This window comes from Rhinoderma darwinii, chromosome 11 (genome assembly GCF_050947455.1).
Source record: "Rhinoderma darwinii isolate aRhiDar2 chromosome 11, aRhiDar2.hap1, whole genome shotgun sequence".
Taxonomy (NCBI): Eukaryota; Metazoa; Chordata; class Amphibia; order Anura; family Rhinodermatidae; genus Rhinoderma; species Rhinoderma darwinii.
Window position 1 is genome coordinate 71168916 of NC_134697.1, and position 27145 is coordinate 71196060.

Sequence of the window (27145 nt, forward strand, 5' to 3'; positions counted from 1 at the left end):
AGTCCAAGTGACAGCTCCAGCCAATCACAGGCCAAGCACAGGCTGCAGCCAATCACAGGCTGCAGCGGTCTCATGGACTGCCGCGTCATCCTGGGAGGTGGGGCCGGACGACAAGAGAGGGACGCGTCACCAAGGCAACGGCCGGGAGACCGGACTGGAGGAAGCAGGCAGTTCATGGTAAGTTTGAACGTCTTTCTTTATTCACAGGTTGGTGTATATTGTGATCGGCATTCACTGTCGAGGGTGCTGAAAGAGTTACTGCCGATCAGTTAGCTCTTTCAGCACCTTGGACAGTGACGGGCGTCGACTAGCCTCATCTCTATGATGGCGGCTGCGCGAAAATCACGCAGCCGCGCATCATACACGGATGACACACGGAGCTGTCAAGTGCCTTTTGCGCACGCAAAACGCAGCGTTTTTTGCGCGCGCAAAACGCACACGCTCGTGTAAATCAGGCCTAAAACAGATATCTTAATATGAAAATGAGCCAATGATTATATTAACATGTAATATAAACCAACTATAATTCTGACTTCTGTTGAAAGCAGAAACATTTTTTGTCAGATCCTTAAAGAATCAGCCATAGCATTTACTTTAGTAATGCACCCAAGGGACCTCCGCCTCTTGCTAAGTATTTTAATTAACATCAGTTTGAATTCAGATCATTAATTAGGTCTGCATGTGAGACAAACAAAATGTCACTTTTATACATGTACGTGATGCTATTTCTATAAATAGTTTTTTCTCAATTTAATTTTATTAATAAGAAAAAAATAATAGAAAGATATGAACATAACGCCAAAAATATATGTCGTTATTTATAAATTCCCAGAAGTCAGACCACGTTAATGAGACATTTATAACAAATCCATTTCATAACAGTGCTTGTGAGAAAAGGAAAAAAAAACAGACCGGGAAACTTATTCAAACTGATGATACATTAACCCCATAATGAAATGAATGAATTCATTAACATCATAAAAATTACAAAAAAAAACGCTAAGGTTTTGTTCACACAGCAGTTTGGTTCAGTTTTGCAGGCAAAAAACAAAATGGATCCCAAAGAGTGGAAAAGCATAAAGGCAAAAAAATAACGACCTTTTGACTAATGGAGATGATAAACACCCCTGGCCTTAACCCCTTGACGCACCATGACGTACCAGCACATAATGGTGCAGGGGGAGAAGTATGGAGCACGAGTGTCTGCTGTGTTTTACAGCCGACACCTGAGAGTAATGGCCAGGAACAGCGATCACGCTGTTCCTGGCCGTTTAACCCCTCAAATGCTGCGTTCAATCGCGACCACAGCATCTGAGGCGTTATAGAGAGGGGGCATCCCCCTCCGACAGCTCACCGGCGGCCCCATAGCGTGATCGAGTGTTGCCAATGGGGCAATAAGGGCCCCCAGGACTGCATTTACTCTGCCTCTGTTAAGCCCTGCCTGTTAAACCCCCCTTTTCCCATTTTTCCTCTAAAGTAATGTAAACATTTTTTTTTAAAAAATTGGTATCGCTGTGTCCGTAAAAGTCCGAACTATAACAATACCAGACCAGAATCGCATAAGACCAGAATCGCAGTTTTTTTGTAAACTTAGCGATATAAACATTTTTTTATAAAAAGTGATCAAAAAGTCGTACGTACCAAAAAAGTGTACCAATAAAAACCACAGCTCGTGCAGAAAAAATAAGCCCTCATACGGCTCAATCGACGAAGAAATAAAAAAGTTATGGCTCTCAGAATGTGGCGACACAAATAATTATTTTTTCTAACAAATACGTTTTTTCTTTGTAAAAGGAGTAAAACATTAAGGAAACTATAAAAATTTGGTATCACGGTAATCGTATTGACCAGCAGAATAAAGTTAAATTATTGTTTTTGACATACGGTGAAAGACGTACAAACTAAACCCAAAAGAAATGGAGGAATACGTTTTTTTACAATTCCACCCCACAAATATTTTTTTTGCCGTTTCCCAGTACATTATATGGCACTTTAAACAGTGCCAGTAGAAACGACATCTCCTCTCGTAAAAAAAAAAAAAGCCCTCACAGCACTCCATTGATGGAAAAATAAAAAAAGTTATGTCTCATAGGAGGCAGGGAGTGAAAAACGAAAATCAAAAATGAAAAAATGGCTTGGACTTCAAGGGGTTAAAGGGAACCTGTCACCATCATTTCACCTATTAAACCAGCAATACTTGGTGGTAGTGGGTGAACCTATAATTATCTTCTTAGTCGGCTCTGTACCTTTAGTATTCAGTTTTTTAGTTTCTGCACCATATGCTAATGAGCATAAGTCATATCTTCATTTGAAAAGAGTCATATCTTCATTCCTCAAGCCTTTCCGAGTTTACCCTGCCTCCTTACAGTTGATTGACAGCTCCCCGCCTCCCCCAGCACACACAAAATCCTGCGCTTGCACATCGATGACCTACTCTGGTGCGTACGCACAACGGGACACCATAGCGACCCATGTGCAGTAACTAGATTTGTGGCCGGGACGAAGCAGGCAAGGGTGTCGGAACATAAATGATCTATCTTAAACGAGATTTAGGCATTCAGGCGAGTTTTTGGCAGTCGGCGGCTGTAAGAAGAGGAACAAATGAGATTGAGGGAAGAAGGAACACTTCAAATAGCCATATCTCCAGCTGTGAACCACCTACAACAGTGGTTCTGGTGGCATTTGAAAGATGAGATTCTAATCTTTCATATGGCAGGATCGCCGATCTAGCTGTGAAACAACCCGAGGTATCACAAGTTGAAAACACAGTCGGGAATGGAAGCTGTATACTTTATGATCACACTGTGTTGCTTGGCTGGGAAGAGAAAAAACCATATGATGCTGATTGGACAGCGTCAGACAGAAAACGTTACACCGTCCAGAGTGAAAATAAAGAGTCACCTGCCATTTGGCAAGTATAGCCAAATTAGCATATTTAGAAAAAGGCACATAACTCTACTTTAACAGTATAGAATTTGTGGACCTCTATGACATCCCTAAATTCCTCCGTAGAAAACGGAGCAGTAATATGTGCATTAGCCCTCAAAGTGAACATACACTTCTGTATTACTGGAGCTGTAAATCCCATTTGTGGATGCTCCATGGTACCCCAGTCTGAGATTAAGTGTACAATCTTAGCATTGATGTATGTCATTTTACAGCAACTATACTTGTTATTGATTATAGTATAGACGTAACGTATAGTTTAACATGTCTGCATGAAACATTGCTAACATTTTTATAATTTCCTTTAGCCGTGGAGTATAGCAATCTGTCACTGCTTTACTGCATGGCAAGGAAACAGCAGCTTCTCACAGCATTATAGCTAGACACGAGCAGATGCTATATGTAAGCCGTCTGATCCATGATCAACATTCTCTCCTGCTAATCCTGATGTAATTCAGCTAATTTAAATGTCATAAACAATCGATCAGAAATGACAGTTTTGAGCTGAAAACGACGTCAATTTCTTTGTCTTCTTGCCTTTTTTCTTCTTATATCTTGGTGCTAGTGACTGATAGTAACCATAGCAATTTCTACAGAGAAAGAAAAGGTACGCTTGACTATGCCACAGAGGTAATCCTCGGAGCCTTTTCAATTATCTTTGCTTTCAATGCCAATGGCTGATCTTTTTAACCCATTTTAGTCATAATCGTCTTTACATTGTCTAGTGGGAATTAATATTAAACATCATTGATGGATATTTTAATTCAGTGGTATAATGCGTAGAGGAAGTGATCAAAGAAAGATATCTGAATAAGTGTATTCTCAGATTTAGCTTCCAAAAATCTGATTTAACCCCCCCCCCCCCCCACCAACAAAAAAACGCTCGTTATTTGATTGTGGCAATATTAGACATCTGTTCTTCTGAATACAGTATGATAATGTCAATCTGAATTGGTTGGCATAGAATCAGACGCAGTCTGTGCTCCGCTGGAAATGGAATAGTCCAGGCTGTTCCCAGTGACATGCAATATGTTAGTATGCTCATCAGTAGTGTTCGTATAATTTGATTGGTAAACTATAGACATTACCCTACGTGTAGGTCCACACTAGTGTTTTTAATCTGTTCTTCACATCCATTTTATATTATTTCGTTTTGATTGTCACGCAAAACAGATTCCGTTTACTATAAAGTGCATTGTGATCTATTTCTTCAAATTTAAATCCATAAAAAGTAAATGTGACCTCTGAATTGATTTGACGAAGGCACAAAAAGGATGTGGCATAATCCAATGTATTCCGTCCTTCTAGGGAAGAATGCGATGAATTACAGAAGCAACACATGGCAGCTTAGAGTTGCTATGGGTCCATATGACCCGTAGTCCAGTCTGTGCATCGCCATGCGGTTCTATGCAAGCAGCATTGCTTGTTGACATCAAAGTTGGCAGCGCTTTGTTCACAAATAAAATGTATCTTTAGGTTTGTTAATGGTATCTTTGCGTCTTCTATGATTGCACACATTTATCGTGTTGCTGGATAATCTCTTACTTTTCCATTTTTCCAAGTATTACTGTGTTTTCCACTAAACCTTAATATGTCTAATATGCAAAAGCTTAAGCATGGTCATTTATTTCTTCAGGAGTTTGCTTTGTTTTTCCTTTTTTTACCATTTACGGTATTCTGAAATGTCATTCTATATAGGAGGCAGTCTAAAACCCTCCTAATATCTTAAATAGGAGATTGTGGTACTGTAGGCTTGGCTTGGTAGCTAAGTCTCCAGGCAATAATTGAGTTTTACATTTTTGCTATTGCAAAGGTAGGATAAAGGGCAATTACCCAGTGCCTCCGCCACACTTCCCTCTTAATGTTTTAAACTTATATCATGGCTACCACAGTGGTAATATATTTAAGAAACTGTCTTGCGTTATTTAAGCTCTATATACATACCTGTTATGATTTTATGGAAAAGTTACTATTATGTAGGCACTTGACTTCGACATGGGTATTGTATATGTCTAGGACTTCTTAATTATACTCCATAACACTTACCGACCAGGAATAAAAATTCGGACACACTGCGTGAAGCTGGCTATAGCAGCCTCTTTTTTTTTTTTAACAAAATACATTATCACATGCTGTTATAAATAACATTACTAAAACTATGAGAAGTGCTGTCATAAACATGGAGGTCTTAGAAAGTCCTTATCTTCGGTACCAGCTAACCTCCCCAGTCGCACCTCGCCGAGTCAGGGTTTACAAATATGTCATGGTACTGCAACCACCGATTCTATTGAACCTATTCCTGGGGACTGCTCCCAGAGGAAACCACCATTCTCCATTCTTCATAACAAGGGTCCAATACCTCTGATGGGCTCAGACTCCCTCAATAAATGCCATCCAAGACCTCCTCACCGCCAACTGCTGTTGCAAAGAAAGGAAAAAACATAGAACAACAATTAGCAAAACCAAAGCCTTGCCTCACACACCAAAATTATCAAAAAGGCGGGCTGTTGTCCGTTCCAGAAGCCAAAAGACACTGATCCTCCTGATGACACCTCCTGATAAAAGGTACACTTGACCTCCCTTAACCTTCTTACCACATCCTTGTTAACCTAATGGGATCAAACTCCACCTCCTCTACCATTAAGCCTTTCTATTCCCTCTAGTCAGTCCTTGTCTACAAACCCACTGATGTACAGGCCTACACTAAGGGCAGTATTTGGCACTCTGTAGTAGCATTATTTTTATATTTGTATAAACATTTATATATTTATATATATATATATATATATATATATATATATATATAATGAGAAAAAGAATAAAGCAGCACAGCGACAGTAGTGGGTGCAGGCCTCCTAGGTTGAGGCTAGGAACCATTGTTAATGTAATCTAAAAAAAATGAGGAGGCAGCAACGTTTCGATCCGTCTCTATTGGATCTTTGTCAAGCTTGACAAAGATCCCATAGAGACAGATCGAAACGTTATCTGCCTGGGGTGAATAAACACACCACTTTTTTTCACCAATTTCCTTGGAGTGCTGCCTCTTCATTTTATATATATATATATATATATATATATATATATATATATATATATACCTCAGTATGCCCTAACAACAGGAGATTAGTTCAGACAGCCCTGGGGTCCTTCAATGGACCCTGGGCTGTCTGGCCATACAAGTTATGGGCTTTGATCGCGTCACAGTTATCGTCTGTGATGTGATCAAAGTGCAGTCCCCTCTCCTTGAATGCCGCAATCATCTTTCATCGCGGCATTCAAAGGGTTGATGGCGGAGAGATATTTCTCTCCTCTACGCTGCCAGAGCGGGGCTGTGGCTGTGTATTACACCCATTGCCCCGCTCTCGATTGCGCGCACAGATGGCTGTCACACAGGACGAGAATGCCTGTCCTAATGTGCCAAGTACTCGCCGCTCAGGGCGAGCATTCTTGTCCTATGTCGGCAACCAGTCAAACAACGAAATTAGATTACAAAATATATAAAAAAGGTTCTATAAATCATAGTTGATCATAGTTGATCCGCAAGGGCATATAACGACCTTAGTTTCCATTTCTTCAAAAATCCACCAATTTTGAATTTATTCCTTGCTATCATGTATTTATACTTATAATTAACATTACCTTTTTGAATAATATGAGTTATAGCTGGAATATTGGTTGATTTCCAATTTTTAGCTATTGAAGACATACTAGCTGATAAGATATGAATGATAAGCATGCTTGAGAAAGGCTCTAGTGTTTGAGCCAAAACGTTGCACCAGGGCAATTAAAGAGGCTCTCTCGTTTCAAGTAAGTTTTGAGTGCTGCCTATTCTTTTGAATATTTTCTACCTGGAAGGGAGTTTTTGTCGGGTCCCCGGGACGCACACCCATCAATGTTTTATATACTAATGCTGCTGGACGGTGGACTGTGTACATGTGTATATATATATATATATATATATATATATATATATATTTATTGTTATTAGTGGACCTATAAGGGTGCAGTCACATGTGGCGTATTTGCTTTGTATTTCAGCAGCGTAAATATATACGCTGCATAAAATTTTACAATGTAATCCTATGGGAAATCGCAAGAAATTAAGAATTTTGTCTGATTCCATTGTAAAGTCTTCCGCTGCATATTTTAATGCTGCAGAAATATTAGGCAAATACACCATGTGTGACTGCACCCTTAATATTTTATTTTCATCCCATTAAAAGTTAAGGTGTCCCAGGGGCTTCAATAGACTCTAATATGGCCTGGCTTTAACCTATGTTATTTCTTGACAGGTTAGATGACATCAATAAAAGGAAACCAGCAGCAGTGTTGCAGAAAAATGTACGTATATCAGATCTACAAGAAATCACTTTGAATTGAATTGCCTGAAACGCATTTAGGGGGGGGGGGGGGAATCGACCTGATTACCATAGACATAAAAGAATGGCAAGACCCCTATTAAACTTATTCCCATGCTGCTAGAAAGATAATCCTTTTTAAAGCACATACTATAGAAATGATGACTATCACTTTCTTATTGACAATGCTTCTTCCAAATGGTTTTGCATTACCATTTATTAATACTGCATGCAATGGAAGTTCTTCTTTGCCCTTATGCCAATAAAATTGTGTAAACTATAACGCTATGTCCACATGACAGCATATTTCACCCTATAAATTGCATCATCTAGACTTGGCAATAGTCTGTGCATCCATATTTCATTTTGTCCTGAGGACTGAACAGTATCCTTCCTCTTCTTACTGGTTATCACTGGTTCTAAAATAGTAATTGTCCCTTTAATGCTAGCTGTTTTAACATTTTAGCTCTGCCGTTTCTATAATGAACACCACCTTTCTGTGTGTGCATTGTTATGATTCCCCTTGTCAAAGGGCTGTGTCCCTACATACTGCCAGTCTCCAACCATCGCTGACAGTATAATACCGTGTAGGGACACTTTCTCTTGACAATAGGAATGGTAGCAGGCATTTGTCTATTAGTCCTGGAACACAAAGATATGAAGAATACAAGGATTACCTGCAACAGACATGTCAGTAGAGGGGACAGATCCCCTATAGATCCAGTGACTCACAAGTGACGTCTTCTCTGATAGGAGCGGTTTTCTTTTCTACTCCATCTGACACAGACCGTTATGGCGACTTCTCCTGATGAGACATCTTGGCCCATCACTTCTGCAGCCATTTCCAGCCACTATAGAAACATACTAATTCAGACACCAAGGCCCATACATTAAAGGAGTTATCCGGACACGGATCGTTTTATATACTGATGACCTATCGATGTGCCTGAACAATCCCTTTTAGTCAGACTAGATCATAGAATACATACAGACCCCAGACCTTCTAAACTATTGCAGTCTCCAGACCAGACCCCTACACAAATACAGACCCCAGAACAAGCACCCTAAATAAATACAGACCTCAGACCAGACCACTAAATAGACCCCAGACCTGACCCCCTAAACTAATAATGACCCTAGACCTGACTCCATTAATATAGATCCCAGACCCCCTAAACTAATACAGACCCCTACATAAAGACCCCTAAACTAATACAGACCCTAGACCAGGCCCCTTAAACTAATACAGAACCCTAAACTAATACAGACCCCATAAACTTTTACAGACCAGACCCCCTAAATATGGACACCAGACCTCAAACTAATACAGACCCCAGACCTGACCCCTACACAAATAATGACCCCAGACCTGACTCCCTTAAGTAATACAGACCCCAGACCAGACCCCCTATTCTAATACAGACCCCAGACCAGACCCCTAAATACAGACCCCTAAATAAAGAACCCAATAACTAATACAGACCCTAGAACAGGCTCCCTAAATAGACCCTATAAACTAATACAGACCCCAGACCAGACCTCCCGCGGCTTGAGGGGGCCCGTGCCGCTAGCTGACACGCCCCCCCATATGCCCGGTGGTGCCGCTAGCAGTAGTTATTACTGCTACAGTGGTAGCGCCGCTACTACGGGGCCCACGCCGCCAAGCCCTCTCATGCCCGTAGGCGTCGCAAGCACCGGAGGGGGCCCCGGTGCTAGCAACAGCCAAATACATGCATTAGCGCTGAATGGCCGGGCATTCAGTGCCTTAGAATGACGCTGATTGGTGGGGCAAAATGACTTGCCACGCCAATCAGCGCCTTTCAACTACGTTAGCGGCGCGATGACATCATCGCTCCGCTTCCATGCTTGAAAGGCTCCTGCAGACCTGCTCAGAAAAAAAACAGGTCTGCATTGCCACCGTACAACGCGGGAACGGCATCATGTGAGTATGTAAAGTTTTTTGTTTTTTTCTAATAAAACTGAGTGGCATTGTCTATAGTGGGGGCTCTATCTACATGGGTGGTCTATATGTGGGAATGTGGGGCACTATCTACAGGGGGGTCTATATGTGGGCCACTATATACAGGGGATCTATATGTGGGGATGTGGACCATTATATACAGGAGGGATCTATATGTGGGCCACTATATACAGGAGGGGTCTATATGTGGGCCACTATATACAGGGGTGGTCTATATGTGGGCCACTAAATACAGGGGGGTCTATATGTGGTGATGTGGGCCACTATCTACAGGAGGGTCTATATGTGGGGATGTGGGCCACTATATACAGGGGGGTCTATATGTGGGGATGTGGGCCACTATCTACATGGGAGTCTATATGTGGGGATGTGGGCCACTATATACAGTGGGGTCTATATGTGTGCCACTATATGCAGGGGGGTCTATATGTGGGGATGTGTGGCACTATCTACAGGGGGGTCTATATGTGGGGCACTATATACAGGAGAGCTATATGTGAGACAATATACAGGGGTGTGCTATATGTAGAGCACTATCTATGGGGGAGCTATTTTTTTTAGGCCACTTTCTATAGGGGTGGGCTATATTTGGGACACTATATACAGGGGTGGGTTGCCTGTGGGGCACTAGCAACTTGGTGGCTATATGTAGGGCACTGTTTACAGGGGTGGGCTATATGTGGGACACAATATACAGGGAGAGCTGTATGTGAGACACTATCTACAGAGGTGGGCTATACGTGGAACACTATCTATAGGGGAAGCTATATGTAGGGCAGCACGGTGGCTCAGTGGTTAGCACTATTGCCTTGCAGCTCTGGAGTCCATATGTGGGCACTGTCTACAGGGGCTTCTATGTAGGGCACTTTCTACAGAGGCTCTATGGGGGTCACTATCTACAAGGGGCTATGGGGGAACTATCTACAGGGGGCACGGTGTGTGTGTGTGTGTGTGTGTGCGTGCGTGTGACAAGTATATGGTACTATTATAATCAGGGACACAGTGTATGGCGCTACTATAGTTAGAGTTGCAGTGTATGGTGCTTTATTATATTTAGAGGTGTTGAGAATTTTAACTTCGTTTATAGGTTCAGAAATGTTTGAATAGTGAGAAGCTGAAGACATCTGAGCGGAAAACTGCAGAAATGGGTCATGGCCGGTAGAGATCCATCATAGAGGTCTGGACCGGAGGGAGAAGAAAAGGACTAGAATCAGAGACGTCAACGATGGGTCACTTAATGTAAATGTTTATCCTGCCTCTAATCAGTACTGTACTCACTGTATGATCTGCAGCGAGATGATGGATGGTATGATTTTTTTTCTTGTGAAACAGCATCTCCCAGCATATCCTTACTTTTGTTCGGGCCATGCTGGGAGCTGTAGTTTTACGCCATACAAACCTATACGGCAGGGGTTGCACTAAATTGAGCTGTATTTGTTCTGGTGCTGTATATATGTATTGATCTTGGTTCTGATGCTGTATATATGCACTGAGTTTGGTTCTGATGCTGTATGTAAGTACTGAGCTTTGTTCTGGTGCTGTATCTACGTATGCGATTGGTTTTGGTGCTGTATATATGTAATGAGTTTGGTTCTGGGGATGTATATATGTACTGAGCTTGTTTCTGTTGCTGTATATATGTACTGATCTTGGTTCTGATGCTGTATATATGCACTGAATTTGGTTCTGATGCTGTATGTAAGTACTGAGCTTTGTTCTGGTGCTGTATCTACGTATGCAATTGCTTTTGGTGCTGTATATATGTAATGAGTTTGGTTCTGGGGATGTATATATGTACTGAGCTTGTTTCTGTTGCTGTATATATGTACTGAGCTTGGTTCTAGTGCTGTATTTATGTACTGAGCTCGGTTCTGGTGCTGTATTTATGTACTGAGGTTTGTTCTGGTGCTGTATTTATGTACTGAGGTTGGTTCTGGTGCTGTATATATCTATGAGCTTGTTCTGGTGCTGTATATATGTACTGAGGTTGGTTCTAGTGCTGTATTTATGTACTGAGCTCGGTTCTAGTGCTGTATTTATGTACTGAGCTTTGTTGTGGTACTGTATAAATGTCAGAGCTTGGTTCTGGATCTGTAATTATATAGGATATATTTATAATAACAAAATTGCAGGGCAGATGGAATTGTTCTCAATTCATTGTATATTTAATGGGAATCTGTCAGGTAGTTTTAACCCCTTGAACCGCCACAATGCAGTGATACATGACCTGACAATATTTCCAAACATTCCCTCGTAATGTTTTTTTCAGATGCAGCGAAATCTTTAAAATCCACTTTTAAAACAGTGCACACTATATGTTAATTACTCATTAGAGGGTCATGGGACGGTGCCGTATCCTGAAGAGTCACATAGTCCTGCCTACAAACCCACCTTTCCATGTTTGAGTGACATCTTCCTGGCTGATACAACTTTCTCGGATGCACCATTACTTTGTGGCACTATACACATGGGGGAACTGTATGGCACTATTTACAAGGGGGAGGGCTGTGGCTCTATCTACAGGGGGCTGAGTGTGGCACAATCTACATGGGTCTGTGTGTGGCACTATATAATAAGGGGAGCTGTGCTGCACTATCTACTAAGGGGGGGGGGGCGGCTGTGTGGCACTATATACAAGGGAGGGGGCTGTGTTGCACTATATACAGTGGGGGCTTTATGGCGATATCTACAGGGGGCTGTATGGCACTATCTACATGGGGGAGGTGGGGTTGCTATCTACAAATGGGGTGTGACACTGTCTATAGGCAGGGCTATATAGCACTGTCTACAGGGGGGGCTGTATGGCACATTCTACAGGGGGGCACTATTTATAAGGGGGGCTGCTTGTGGCAAGAGTTTGCTATGGGGCCTAGTCTTTCATAGTTACGCCCCTGTACAGACCCCTTAAACAAATCCATCCCCTTAAACTTACATAGCAGCTCTCCTCAGTCTTCTCTGTGTAATTTTTCTGCTGCTGCTCAAGGTCCTGCGGCCATGTGACCAGCAGGTCTCTAAGCAGTAGTAAGAGCCTTAAAAAACCTACAGACTAACCAGAACATAGTAATCAGACCCGCGGATAAATGGGGAGGCATAGTCCTACAAGACAGATCTGAATATTCAAAAGAAGCTCACAGATTATTGTCAGATACTCTGTATTATGAAGAACTCAAACACAATCCAATCCCTGAATTTGCAATAGAATACAAACTATTGATAGAGACCGCATTTACTAAAAACCTGATATGCAAAAAAGAAAAAATGTTTCTGACTGTTCCGTTTCCAACCATCCCATTCATGTATCACCTTCCCAAAATTCACAAAGCCCTCCTCAACCCGCCAGGCCGACCAATAATCTCAGGAATAGGCTCTCTGACAAGTAACCTATCACATTTCGTAGACATTCACCTCCAACCTCTAGTTTCCAAATTACCTTCCTTTCTTAAGGATTCGACACACGTCATAAGGGATCTTTTTCAACTACAGTCAACCTGTGACATAACCAATATCAATTTTCTGACAGCGGACGTAACCTCATTATACACTAATATCCCACACACACAGGGTGCACAAGTCACCTTAGATTATCTTGCCACAGACTTGCGATATCCAAATACACAGATCAATTTTATTATGGAATGTGTAGATTTTATTCTAACCCATAATGTTTTTAATTCAGAAGGAAAATTTTACAAACAAATAAAGGGATGTGCAATGGGGACACGGTTTGCCCCCTCATATGCAAATTTATATATGGGGGCCTTCGAGGAAGCCTTCATACTCAGTAAACATGTTTTTAGAGATATAATCTTGTTTTATAGACGTTTTATCGATGACCTGTTTTTTATATGGAAAGGCGACTCTGTCACTGCCAGCAATTTTATAGAGCTTTTAAACAATAATACCTTTGGCCTTACTTTTACTCATAACTTTTCAGACACAAACATCGATTTTCTAGATCTAACGATTGGAAAGAAAAACAGACTTTTTACAACTAGGACTCATTTTAAAATGGTTGACGTAAACAGCTATCTCGATTTTAAAAGCGCACATTATCCCCCATGGCTTAGAAATATCCCATTCGGACAATACCGAAGAATTCGGAAGAATTGCTCTGATAATTTAGCCTTTGACCAAGAATGTGGGATTTTAAACCAGAGATTTTTTAGAGAAAGGTTTTCCAAAAAGTCTCATCAAAGGTGCAGAGTCAAAAGCCAGGAGTCTGACACAAAAAGAATGCATCCAAGTAAAATCTACAAACACTAAGTCAAAATTAAGTTGTGAGAGGGTTAAAACCAATTTCATAACTTCATTCAACAAAGGGAGTAAGACCATAGCTACCATTTTCAAAAAACACTGGCACATCCTGACAAACAACCCTTTCTTGAAACCCTTGATACCAGATAAACCTAACATTACATACAGACGGGCGAAAACACTAAAAAATCTAATAGCCCCTAGCAAATTGCGCAATATTAAAACAATAAACCATAGCCTACTTTCAGATTTGAAAGGGTCCTTCAGATGCGGCCAAAACAGGTGCCTATGTTGTAATAATATTTCAAATAAATGCAGGGAGTATCACTCCACAAAAACAGGAGAAAAATTCATGATAAAAGATTTTTTAAACTGCGGGAGTTCTTATGTTATTTATCTACTCCAGTGCACCTGCAACCTTTAATATGTAGGTCGGACCACACAAACCTTAAGGAACCGAATCAATGGCCATAGGTTTAATGTCACTAGGGGATTTTTAAAACAAAGTGTGTCCCGCCATTGTATGTACAAACATAAATGTAATTTTCTGACATTACGGTCACCCCAATCGAACAAATACCAGCGGACCTACCCGATAGATTCATCAGACTCAAGCAGAGGGAGAATTTTTGGATTTATAAATTGGAAACCCTACACCCAAATGGTCTGAATGACCTTACGGAGTCATCTTTAGAATAAATGAAAAACAATAAAACAGAAATAAAATTACAAATATAAGTGTATCCTCAGCTCTATAACCCCCGTCGTCTATGATGACATCATTCAGGACATCGTTATCACTAAAACATCAATGGGCCCTAATCCCACGTTCCTTTCTTCACATATAAAGCTCCTTGTATAACATAATGTCCTTTTAAATAATTATTTTATTATTCACATGTCCAGTCCTTTTATAATTATATATTTATAATAGTATGTATTATTGAGGTATATATAATCTAATCCTTATTGACACAAATCCAAAGTTCTTTTCACAACTCTTTTATTGCTATTCCCGTTTAGGTGAATCTCAAAAAGACATCTACCTTTTGTGATATGTATTTATATCCTCTATCTATAATGAGGTTTTTTATTAATTTCTAATCACTAAATGTCCTTATATCATAGTTCTCTGTTACTAACCTGTTCCGATGCCGTGATCCTCCTTTGACATTTTACTGCTGAGATCCGCGTTCCCATGCGGTCCAACATGCGGTCCATTGAAAGTCGTTTGGTCCCCCACGGCTTCCTTAAAAAAAAATTCTAACTTCTAGTAACTAAGGACGCTTGACTCAGCATTTCGCTCGTCACTGCTATGTTTACGTCAATATCAATCAAAAACAAAAAAAAACTATACCCAACCAATTATGGGACTGTTTTTTCATTCATAGTCAGACACACATATAAAAGTTATCACTTTATTCATAAAGGATTCTCCAGTGGAATCCCGCACTGACCTGTCAATCTGACACAAGCAGTATATATGTCTAACACATAAAACACTTTTTAAATCCTTTGGTATTTCTGTTCTTTTTTATTGAATCATTATGCATGTATGTATTTTAAACTCACAATACTGTTTCTTTATTCTGCTATGTATATGACCTTTGACCCGGTTTTCTGGCGGTCTTTTTTTCCTTGCCGTGATGTATAAATAAGGCAGGAACCGCACAGTCTGTATTGGCCTGAGGAAGACGTCAGTTCGGCGTCGAAACGCGTAGCCTGTTAACAATAAAGCCCGTTGTACCTACCTACCATGATGGTCGTATATTAATCTCTATCCAAGCAGCGCCGTTGGTCCCGTTTTTTCCTACTTCTAATCCTACTACAGTAGTAAGAACTTCAGAGATAAGGTCATGTAACCTTATGTCTAAAGGTCCTTTTGCAGGACATATACAATGCAGTTTCGTCTCTGTTTTTGCCGTGATTAGTGGCAAAATTGCTGCAAAAATGCAACAAAACTACAATGTCGCTCAGAACGCCCTATGATAATCCGCCATTGCTTGTGACCTACCACCTACCTTGGACAAACTAATTTTACTTGCCACCCGTGTTGACATGAGGCTCAGAGAAAGATCCCAAGAGGTTCATCGAAAGAGAAGGCTTCCTAGGTTGGCCCCCAACTTCCAGCAACCCCTCTTGTCCTCATCTGTTGCTCTACCCGAGGTTCCGATGCAAGTGGACTCTGTCTATATTGCGGCCTCGCTGGCCATGTCGTGCGTCTGTGTCCCCAGAAGCCAAAAAACTCCAACGCCTAGGATTGGTTGGAGAGACAACCCTTGGCGACACAGCATTTGACAAAGAACTCTCCTCCAAGCTGTCCATCCCTGTGACTATTGTCGCTGGTGAGAGGTCCCATCTAGTCTCTGCCTATCTGGACTCTGGCTCTGCAGCCAATTTTATATGCGGAGACCTTGTGGATCTCCTTCACCTGCCCACTACCCATCTGGAGAAGCCATTGAGCGTTGCCTCTGTAGATGGACTGCCCCTGCCCGACCCAATATTGTCTGTGTCCAAGCTGCTGAGGCTTCAAGTGGTAGCCCAGCATTCTGAGCTCATCTTTCTGTTTGTCCTGCCCAAGGCTGTCAACCCCGTGCTGCTGGGTTTGCCTTGACTCCGTCTACACGCCCCAGTCCTGGATTGGAACTCCGGAGAGGTTTTCCAGTGGGGCCCCAAGTGACACAACCGCTGTCTGGGGCATATCCATCCACCTCAGTCTCCTCCGCATCGGTCATTGGCAGGGTTGCCCTCTTGCAACTCTCAGTTCTTGGATGTCTTCGACAAGAAGGAGGCAGAGACGTTGCCACCCCATGGAGCGTATGATTGTCCTATTTACTTGGTTCCTGATTCGTCTCCTCCTCGCGGTAGAGTATACTCTCTCTCCTTACCTGAAACCCAGTCGATGTCTGCCTATATTAAGTAGAATCTAGAGAGGGGCTTCATACGCAAATACTCATCACCGGCCGGGGGCGCATTTTTCTTTGTTAAAAAGAAAGACGGGTCCCTCCGACCCTGCATTGACTACCGGAGTCTCAACCAGATCATGGTAAAGAACAAATACCTATTGCCTTTAATCTCTGAACTATTTGATCGCATACGGGTGGCAAACGTTTTTTCCAAGCTAGACCTGCGGGGGATCTACAATCTAATCCGGATTCATCAGGGTGATGAGTGGAAGACGGCATTTAATACACGTGATGGGCACTACGAATACCTGGTTATGTCCTTCGGCCTGTGTAACGCCCCCGTGGTTTTTCAAGAATTCGTCAATGACATTTTCCGTGATTTCCCTTATGTCTGTGTTGTGGTTTATCTCAATGACATTTTGATTTTTTCCCCAGATCCAGTAACTCATCAGAGACATGTCCACCATGTGCATGTCCCGCGATTTTCGGGCGGCTTGCGGCTGACAGTCCGCAGCTGGCCGACCCGAATATCACGGCCGTGCACATGGCTACGGTCGTGTGCATGAGGCCTTATACTTACCTAGGAGTCTGTTTTTTCCTCCAGGCTGGCCTCATGGGATGACACTTCATCCCATGTGACCGCCGCTGCCGCCAATCACAGGCTGCAGCTGTGTCCTGGGATAAAACGTGATCCTAGGAGTCAGGCTTGCTAGCAGGCCGGCTAAGGGCTGCAATTTTCTGCAGCGGACATTCCGGCCGAAAAACTGCACCGCAGTTTGGTGCATTTTTTATCCCGGAATTCCCTGCGACGCACAGGGTGGATACGCTGCGTGCTTTTACGCAGCGTATCCGACCCGTGTGAACTCAGCCTTAATATACTGGAAAGCTGGGGAAAAAATCTTTATGGTGTGGAATGAGAAAAAAACACTGATTCCTTCATTGTTTTTACAGAATTCACTGTGCAGTAATAACAGAATGTTAACTTTATTCTGTGGGTCCATACGATTACGGCGATACCAAATTTATATATTATTATTATGTTTTACTACTTTTACAAGGACAAAACTAATTATTACAAATAAAATTTGTTTTGAGTCGCCAAATTCTGAAGGCTGTAACTTTTCTATTTTTTTATCAATAAAGCGGTGCAAGGACTTATTTTTTTGCGGGGTGGGGTCAGGGAACTACTATTGTTGAGATAGGTGCAGGTCCCAAAACTGGGACCTTCATCTACCAGACATTTATGGACTGTCCCTTTGTATAAGTATAATCACACATGCTTTTTTTCTCTCAGATTCTGCTTGACGCCCTGATACAAAATAAGGGGGGATTCACACGAGCGTGTATTCGGTCCGTGCGGGCCACGTGGTTTTCACGCGGCACGCATGGACCAATACAAGTCTATGGGGCAGTACAGACAGTCCGTGCTTTTTGCGCAGCGTTTGTCTGCTGCGCAAAAAGCGCGACAGGTTCAATAACTCTGCGTATTTCGCGCATCACGCACCCATTGAAGTCAATGGGTGCGTGAAAATCACGCGCACCACACGGAAGCACTTCCGTGGGACGAGCGTGATTCGCGCAACAGCAGTGAAAAGGATGAATGAAAACCGAAAAGCACCACGTGCTTCTCTGTTTCCGAACATCCAAACGGAGTGTCTTTGCGATTAGCGAAGCCGGACAAGCGTACCGAACTTCACCGGGTTCGGCCAAAGTCGTTTTGGCCGATCCCGGCAAAAAAATTATCGGTACGCGACGTCAGGAGATAGTCACTGTCCATGGTGCTGAAAGAGTTAAACTGTTTCAGCACCATGGACAGTGACTTGCGATCCCAAAATACATTAACCTGTAAAAAAAACCGAAGTTCTAACTTACCGATTACTCCTGTCTCCTTCCTGCAGTCCGACCTCCCGGGATGACACTTCAGTTCAAGTGACAGCTCCAGCCAATCACAGGCCAAGCACAGGCTGCAGCCAATCACAGGCCAAGCACAGGCTGCAGCCAATCACAGGCTGCAGCGGTCACTTGGACTGCTGCGTCATCCAGGGAGGTGGGGCCCGATGTCAAGAGAGGCGCGTCACCAAGGACGCGTCACCAAGGACGCGTCACCAAGGCAACGGCCGGGAAGTTCTCGGTAAGTAGGAACTTTATCTTTTTTTTTTACAGGTTTTTCGCTGTTGTGTTCGGCATTCACTGTCGAGGGTGCTGAAAGATTTAGCTCTTTCAGCACCTTGGACAGTGACGGGCGTTGACAAGCCTCATCTCTATGATGCCGGCTGCGCGAAAATCACGCAGCCGCGCATCAGACACGCATGACACACGCAGCTGTCAAATGGTTTTTGCGCTCGCAAAACGCTGCGTTGTTTGCGCGCGCAAAAACGCAACGTTCGTGTGAATCTGGCCTAAGTCCAAGTCAGTGTTGAGAGTCAGAATGCCCACAGAGCAGATGTGTAACTAATTATTTGCTAAAAAAAAATAATATATATATAAACACAGTACTTCATGAGACAAGACAATAAAATCATTAGGTGAAGTAGCACGGACCTCCTCATCTGGTTTTGTTTTGCTAGATAGCACAACAACAATTTTGCATTAAGTTGCTGAAAACCCTAGATGGCACTGTGGGATCACTGGAGATCCTAATCAACATAACTTCAAACTGTAGATACTTAAAGGGAATGTGTAGCAAATTTAAAACTAAAAAGTAGTATGTTACTTACTTTTATTATATTTGTTAGGTTTTTTTGTTGTATTTTTTTTTCTTCTAAAAGGTGGGAAGTATTAAAAATTAGATAATAATTTGACATGTTTTCCTATGTTGGCCACCAGAGGGAGCACTTTCCAGAATTACAGCAAGGTGAATCAGGTAAAGCAACCTCACCCACAGCTGTTGTAAATGTGGGAAGGAGACCCACCCCCTGCTACCTGCCAGGAAGAGATGTCTTCAAATTGACAAGCATTGTCTTCATTTTGGATGTGATTGTACAATTGTAGGACGTGCTGATCACAGCAGCTACAGGACACACACAAGAGCTGAGAATGATGAAAGTCAAAAAGGAAGACACTGTGGTGAATGACTTTTCAGTTGACAGGTGTGCACAGTGTGTATAGGACGCGATTTTTGGCGCACTTTATGAAAAACACGTGAAAAACGCGTCAAAAACATGCCCTAAGGCTTGACGAACGAAAATATAGTCCGTGTGACGCCGTTTTTTTACCGGCCATCACACATACGCATGTATTTCAAGGGGCTGTTCACACGGTCGTTGTTTTAATGGACCGCGTGAAGGGCCAGTGAAAAAATAGGACACATACTATTTTCGTCCATTTTCACGGATCCCTCAATAGACTCAAGTCTACGACGGATCCGTGAATACGGGTGCGACTCGGACCGTTTTTCACATTCGAGTTTACACTTGTTCGTCTAAATAACGCCTAAGAGAATTATTTTTAATTGGCCTTTAGTTTGTAATGCGGTGCAGAGGAGAAGACAGAAGACTGCAGAAGGTGAGTACACGTTTTTTTATTTTTCATGTTGCTAACTTTATTTTTTGTTTTACCTCTTCCGCTGGACCTATTGGACTATGTCGTAAATTCTTTGGACTACTTTGATGATCCTGGTTTTGTTTTTTTCTTAAATGGTTAACAAGGTTGTGTGGGGGAGTTTTTACTTCAATAAAAATATATTTTCTTAGGGTGTATGGACACAGTGCGGTTTTGCTGTGGTTTCACCGCACAGCCGAAAACCGTATGGAAGAAAAATATGTGGTTTTTGGCCGCATGGAAAAACGCAGCAAAACCGCACATGGAGTTTTTTGCAGGCAGAAAAAAATCTGCCTCACAATTCATTCAGGAATTCCTTCAGATTTTGAACTGCATGCACTTTTTTTTTGTGGTTTTCGCGGCTGTTTTCGCAAACGGCCAAAAGCCTCCTGGGAAAAAATGCCCCTGCCGCCCATTAAAATTGACGCGGGGCGATTTTGGAGGTTTATGGCGCTGATTCTGATGCGGTTTCTGCGTCTAAATCAATGCCAAAAAACAGTTTGAACAGGGACTTATGTCTCAGTTTTTTTTATACTTTATAATGTGCCATAGTAATAGCAGTTGTCTGTTTGACAAAAAATAAAAATAACGACGTGAGGTCCCATTTTCATAACCAGCCAGATACAATAAAGCAGCAGCAGCCTAACATTACCAGGGTGGGAAGGACCACTGTTTTGGGCCCTTCCCAGCCTACTAAAACCAGCCTGCGGCTTCCCCAGTGCCCAACCATCGCCACAGATGGTCGGCTACTGGATCATATCTGGCTCTTCCCGATATCCACTGGTGGCAGTGAGTGCTGCGGTAATAATGGGGGGTTACTGCCAGCCATTTTACAGGCTAACAATCAGCCCCGCCTTAGTAATGGACATCATCAGACAGCTGCCATTACTAAGGCGCTAATAAAGCATTAAAAAACACAGAGACATAACAAAATATTTTTATTACTGAAATAAAAATTTCTCCACACAACCCTCTTTGACCACTTTAATTAAAAAAAAAAATTAAAAAAACCTGTAGATCATCAAAGTAGTGCAATGAATCTACAATGTAATTTAACGAATATACGACATAGACCAAACGGTCCAGCAAAACTTGCAAAACAAAAAAGTCCGCAATATGCCGTTGCTCCTTAATTCCTTCCTCCTACTGTGAATCGCAGTGTAGTTACATGGCAATTACCAATAGGAGCGCTGACTGAAGGGGAAGCAGCAGCGTACTAGCGCCATTGATGCTTAAAGGCCGCCAATCAGCTGTTTTGAAGGATCAGCGGTGCTCATACGCCACTGCTCCTTGATTCCTTGCTCCTACTGCGTATTACCCTCTAGCGGCGTTTCACAGTATACCAATTGACAGTGATGCACTACATGGTGATTCACAGTATGAGCATGGACTGAAGGGAAAGCAACAGGGAACTAGTGCCGCTGATCCTTCAAAGCCATGAATCAGCTGTTTTGAAGGATCAGCGCTGCTCGTATGCTGCTGCTCTTTCATTTCTTTCTCCTGTGAATGACTCTCGCATGTAGCGGTGGTTCACAGTATTACAGCCTTCTCCCACACAAGTGAATGGGAGAAGGCTGTATTACTGTGAATCGTAGCTAGAGGGCGATTCTCACTAAGAGCAAGGAATGAAGGAGAATGTATGAGCACTACTGTTCCTTCAAAGCAGCTGATCGGTGGCTATGAAGGATCAATGGCGCTTGTACACCGCTGCTCCTTCAAAGCTGCCGATCAGCTGTTTTGAAGAAACAGCGATGATAACATGCCCCGCTCCTACTATGAATAGACGTGCAGCCTCTGTAATACTGTGAACCGCCACTACACGGTGATTCACAGTATGAGCTGGAACTGAAGGGTGCAGTGGTGAATTAGCGCTGCTGTTCCTTCAAAACATGAATTGCCGGGAGGTCCTGCATTCACATTAGGAGTGGCCCGGCAATTAATTTGAATTTGCGGCAGCTCTTACAATGCGCAGTACACAGTAAGAAGGGCAACAGCATAGGAGATAGGATCGGCTCCCATCCCTAGTCTCCTAGGCTATGGTTATGCCATATAGCACCTGTGTATGTGTAGTGTAGAGACACAGACACAGATGCTGATAATGATGGCTGCCCCCACAAATGTAAAAACAAAAACATAAATAAAGTTACATTAGGGAACAAAATTTAAATAAAAATAATAATAGGCCCATAACCTAAAGCACATCAAATAAATAAATAAAAAATTGTGACACCTTAGCCTTAAGAGAAAATATAGCCTCGGTACCCTGCCAACCTAAAAACTTCAGAGAAGATGATAGGATATCATCAGTGGGAAAAAGTTCCTTCCAACATGCAACAAAATTCAGTCAACAATTTGTGGGGAATATGCCAGGTGACATCTCAAGTCATCATACATACATATTTTAAAAGTATACTTTTAAAGACTTCTAAAACACAATTAGGTTATGTTCACACGCAGTGGTTTCAGACGTAATTCGGGCCATTTACGCCTCGAATTCCGCCTGAAAAAAACTGCAGCATTACGCCTCCAAACAGCTGCCCATTGCTTGCAATGGAATCTAGGCCTCATTTACACGAACGTGATATACGCCCGTGCGACGCGCGTGTTTTTCACGCGGGTCGCACGGACCTATACAAGTCTATGGGGGCATGCAGACGGTCCGTGAGTTTTGCTCAGCGTGAGTGCGCTGAAAAAAACTCACAACAAGTTCTATAATTCTGCGTTCTTCGCGCATCACGCACCCATTGAAGTCAATGGGTGCGTGAAAACCACGAAGGTCGCACAGAAGCACTTCCGTGCGAACTGCGTGATTCGCGCAAGAGCTGTCAAACTGAATGTAAACAGAAAAGCACCACGTGCTTTTCTGTTTACAAACATCCGAACGGAGTGTCTTAGACATGAGCGAACCGAACTTTACCGGGTTCGGCCGAACTCGTTTTGACCGTACCCGGCAGGAGACAGTCACTGTGCAGGGTGCTGAAAGAGTTTAAACTGTTTCAGCACCATGGACAGTGACTTCCGATTCCAATATACATGAACGTGTAAAAAAAAAAAAAAAGTTCTGACTTACCGATAACTCCCGGCTTCTTCCTCCAGTCTGACCTCCCGGGATGACAATTCAGTCCAAGTGACAGCTGCAGCCAATCACAAGCCAAGCACAGGCTGCAGCGGTCACATGGACTGCTGCGTCATCCAGGGAGGTGGGGCCAGATGTCAAGAGAGGCGCGTCACCAAGGACGCATCACCAAGGACGCGTCACCAAGGCAACGGCCGGGAAGTTCTCGGTAAGTACGAAACTCATTTTTTTTAAACAGGTTACTCGATATGGTGATCGTAATGCACTGTCGAGGGTGCTGAAAGAGTTTTTGCCGATCAGTTAACTCTTTCAGCACCATGGACAGTGACTGACGTCGACTAGCCTCATCTCTATGATGGCGGCTGCGCGAAAATCACGCAGCCGCGCATCATACATGGATGACACACGGAGCTGTCAAGTGCCTTTTGCGCACGCAAAACGCTGCGTTTTTTGCGCGCGCAAAATGCACACGCTCGTGTAAATCAGGCCTTACAGTGATCTGTTCCCACGAGGCTTAATTTTATGCGTCGTTGTCAAAATACAGCGCATAAAATTGCGCTGCGTCAAAAGAAGTTCAGGTCATTTCTTGGGACGTTTTTGGAGGCATTTTCATTGACTCCATTGAAAAACAGCTCCAATAACGCCCGTAAAATATGCTGCGAAAAACGTGAGTTGTTACAAAAACGTCTGAAAATCAGGAGCTGTTTTCGCTTGGAAACAGCTCGTATTTTCAGACGTATTTTGCTAAGCTTGTGAACATCCCCCTAGAGGCACCCACACCCTGTGAAATGCCAGTTCCTCCTTCTCAATGGCTCAACTCCTTCCCAACCAACTTATGGGAACGTGTCTTGGGAAATGTATGAATTTCCAAATATGGTGCTCTTTAAAACAATATTAGAAAGATTTTCATGTATATAGATATACATTACAGGGACATGACCTGTCCTACATGAGCAATGTGTATTCAAAAATATACAAATGATTAAAGTTAGAAAATAAAAGGTCTGCCAGTTTATGGATACAAACATATCTAATTGGTGGGAGAATTAACTTTTATTTTTTAAAAGAGAAAAATAATATGCAGTCTGAACACCCTAACAAGAGCAAAGTATAACAAGGCAAAGTTCAAAAGCTTAACTTTGGAAATGCAAACACACATTGTGAAAACAAACAGCTCCTGTTAGTGGCTAATAGTAAATCATCTTTATTTTATTTTTGTCTTGATATTGTTAAAGGTAGAATATGGACATTAGCAACGTTAACTAAAAAAGTATATGATGTGAGCTCATACTGAGGAATCTCTGGAGATTTGAAACTTATGCCACCAGAAAAACAAAAAATTTTTTCCTTTGTATGCTGCTTCCCGGTAAGTAAAACCTATCAAATTAAATGCTAGTGTATATGTTTTTGTTTTTCTCCTATATTTCTGAAATAATAAAATGTACATGATCATAATAAAAATGGGTGTGACTGTCGCGGCCGTCTGCGGCCAGCCGTGCCTGTAATCACCGGCCGTGTAGCGGGGGGCCTTAGTGCAGTTTTTTTTGGTGGCAGTTTTTGCCTCAGTTTTCTGAGCCAGACACAGAAGTGGACACAAAAGAAAGGAGACGCATCAGTCTTTTCTTTATAGCTTTCCTTCCTTTAGGATCCACTTCTGGCTTTGGCTGCTGCCACCGTAAAGATGATTAAAGTTATTATATTTTGTGAATACTTATCGTTCAAATCTACTTATTACCCTTTTATAATTTGTTATATGGTTTCGCAATTTTGCTCAAGTAGTGGGCATTCCCATAAACAGTGCGTTATATTCACATTTAGGACATGATCTTTTTTATTCTAATATATATTTTTGGAGAGGAGCATCAAAGGCGCTGTATACTCTAATCCTTTACAGATTTTATGTTTTATCTCCTGTCCTTCTAATCCAATTTTAATTCCTTCTTCCATTTCTCTAAAACTGATTCAATTGATGTAGTCCAAAACTTTCTATTAGCAGATACAGGCAAATATACATACATTTATATACGGACACACCAACACACACACACGAGGCATGTATACACACATAATGGGTCATACATATATGTAAATATATGGACATACATACCCAAATATACCCACACAGGCAAATATATACACACAGTACAGATGGATACCCGCAGTCCTATGTAACACCATAGATACACAGTGATAGCTCTGTGTACAGATAATGTAGATGTTACCTGCAGTCCTATGTAACACCACAGATAACAGTGATAACTCTCTGAGTACAGATAATGCAGTAGATGTTACCTGCATTCCTATGTAACACCACATATAACACAGTGATAACTCTGAGTACAGATAATGTAGTATATGAACACACAAAAATATATACACATATAGATACTTATCTAGGCACTTAGACCTACAAATACACACACACACACCTGCAGTCCTTGTAACACCACAGATAACAAAAGTAATAACTCTCTGATTACAGATAATGTAGTGTTACCTGCAGTCCTATGTAACACCACAGATAACACAGTGATAACTCTCTGAGTACAAATAATGTAGCAGATGTTACCTGCAGTCCTACGTAACACCACAGATAACACACAGTGGCACATGCAATATTGTTGGAATGCACAGCCGCCATACATACACGGATAGTGTTAAGAGGTTAAAGGGGTTCTTCGGGTTTAAACTTTTTATGTGGCAGCAGGAGAGGAGGGCTTCAAATAAAAAAGCAGCCCATACTTACCAGGGCTGGCGTCCGCACCCAGCGAACCCTGGCGAGTGACGGGGCCCACTACCTTTGGGGGGCCCACTCAGCCGCCAGGTGCTAATGCTGCCATCGTCACGGCATCATTGTCCATATATGGACAGTGATATCAGGAGGAGAGGAGGAGTCCCAGGCAGAGCGCTAGAAGCGGCTCTGCTCCGGGACTCCTTCTCTGGGGAAACCCCTGACATCACAGTCCATATATGGATAGGGATGTCAGGAGCAGAGCAGCAGTCCCGGGGCAGAGTGCTAGTAGTGCTCCGCCAAGAACTATGGCTCTGGGGCTGCCTCGGAAAATACTGTCCATATATGGACAGTGATGAGAGGGGCTTCTTCTGAAGTGGAATCCCCACCCAGAGTGCTGGCAATACTAGAGGGACCCCAAAGGTGCAACCTATAGGGAGGGGGGCTGTGTGGCACTACCAGGGAGGGTGCCTCTGTGGAACTACCAGGGAGGGGGGCTGTGTGACACTACAAGGGAGTGGGGCTGTGTGGCACTACCTGGGAGGGGGGCTGTGTGGCACTCTCTACTGAGGGTACTAAACTTATGGTGGTACAAACTGGGGGCCTAACTTCTATATGGGGGCATAAACAGGGCCTAACGTCTATATGGGGGCACAAAGTGACGTTTTCTGCCATTTTACTTCCGCCGTGAGTTCCCCCACAATGGGGCCTACTAAGTTTGTGTCGCCCAAGGGCCCACATAAACCTGAAGCCGGCCCTGATAATTACCTCTCTCCTTCCAGATGTTCCTGCTCTGGGGGCTACTGTCATCTCTGTTCTGTGTGTACACAGAGTGACTGCAATGGTGAAATCACGTTGACAGTACATCACCGCCGCAGCTAATTACTAGTCTCAGCTGAACACCGCTAAGGCTATTAATAGGCTGCAGTGGTGGTGTACGGTCAACATGATGTCACCACTATATACAAACAGAGAACAGATCTGACGGGAGCCCCCAGCTCAGGAACGTCTGGGAGGAGAGAGGTAAGTATAAGTTATTTTTTTTATTTTAACTCCTCCTGCTGCTTCAACAAAATGTTTAATTTGTATTCCGTACAACCGCTTTAAAGAGGCTCTGTCACCAGATTTTGCAACCCCTATCTGCTATTGCAGCAGATAGGCGCTGCAATGTAGATTACAGTAACGTTTTTATTTTTTAAAAACGAGCATTTTTGGCCAAGTTATGACCATTTTTGTAGTTATGCAAATGAGGCTTGCAAAAGTCCAAGTGGGTGTGTTTAAAAGTAAAAGTCCAAGTGGGCGTGTATCATCCAGTTCTCTTCAGAATGCCCAGCTTCTGGCAGTGCAGACACA

At 42.6% G+C, this 27145-nt stretch overlaps 1 protein-coding gene across 1 annotated transcript in view; it reads left to right on the plus strand.

Annotated features, from left to right (window-relative positions):
* Positions 1–24208: 24208 nt before the first annotated feature.
* Positions 24209–27145, plus strand: part of LOC142663238 (pulmonary surfactant-associated protein D-like) — a 31941-nt gene continuing 29004 nt past the window's right edge. Inside the window, exon 1 of the mRNA XM_075841734.1 lies at positions 24209–24427. Coding sequence (XP_075697849.1) covers positions 24380–24427 — 48 coding nt within the window. The 5' untranslated portion in view covers positions 24209–24379. The remainder of the gene's footprint in view (positions 24428–27145) is intronic.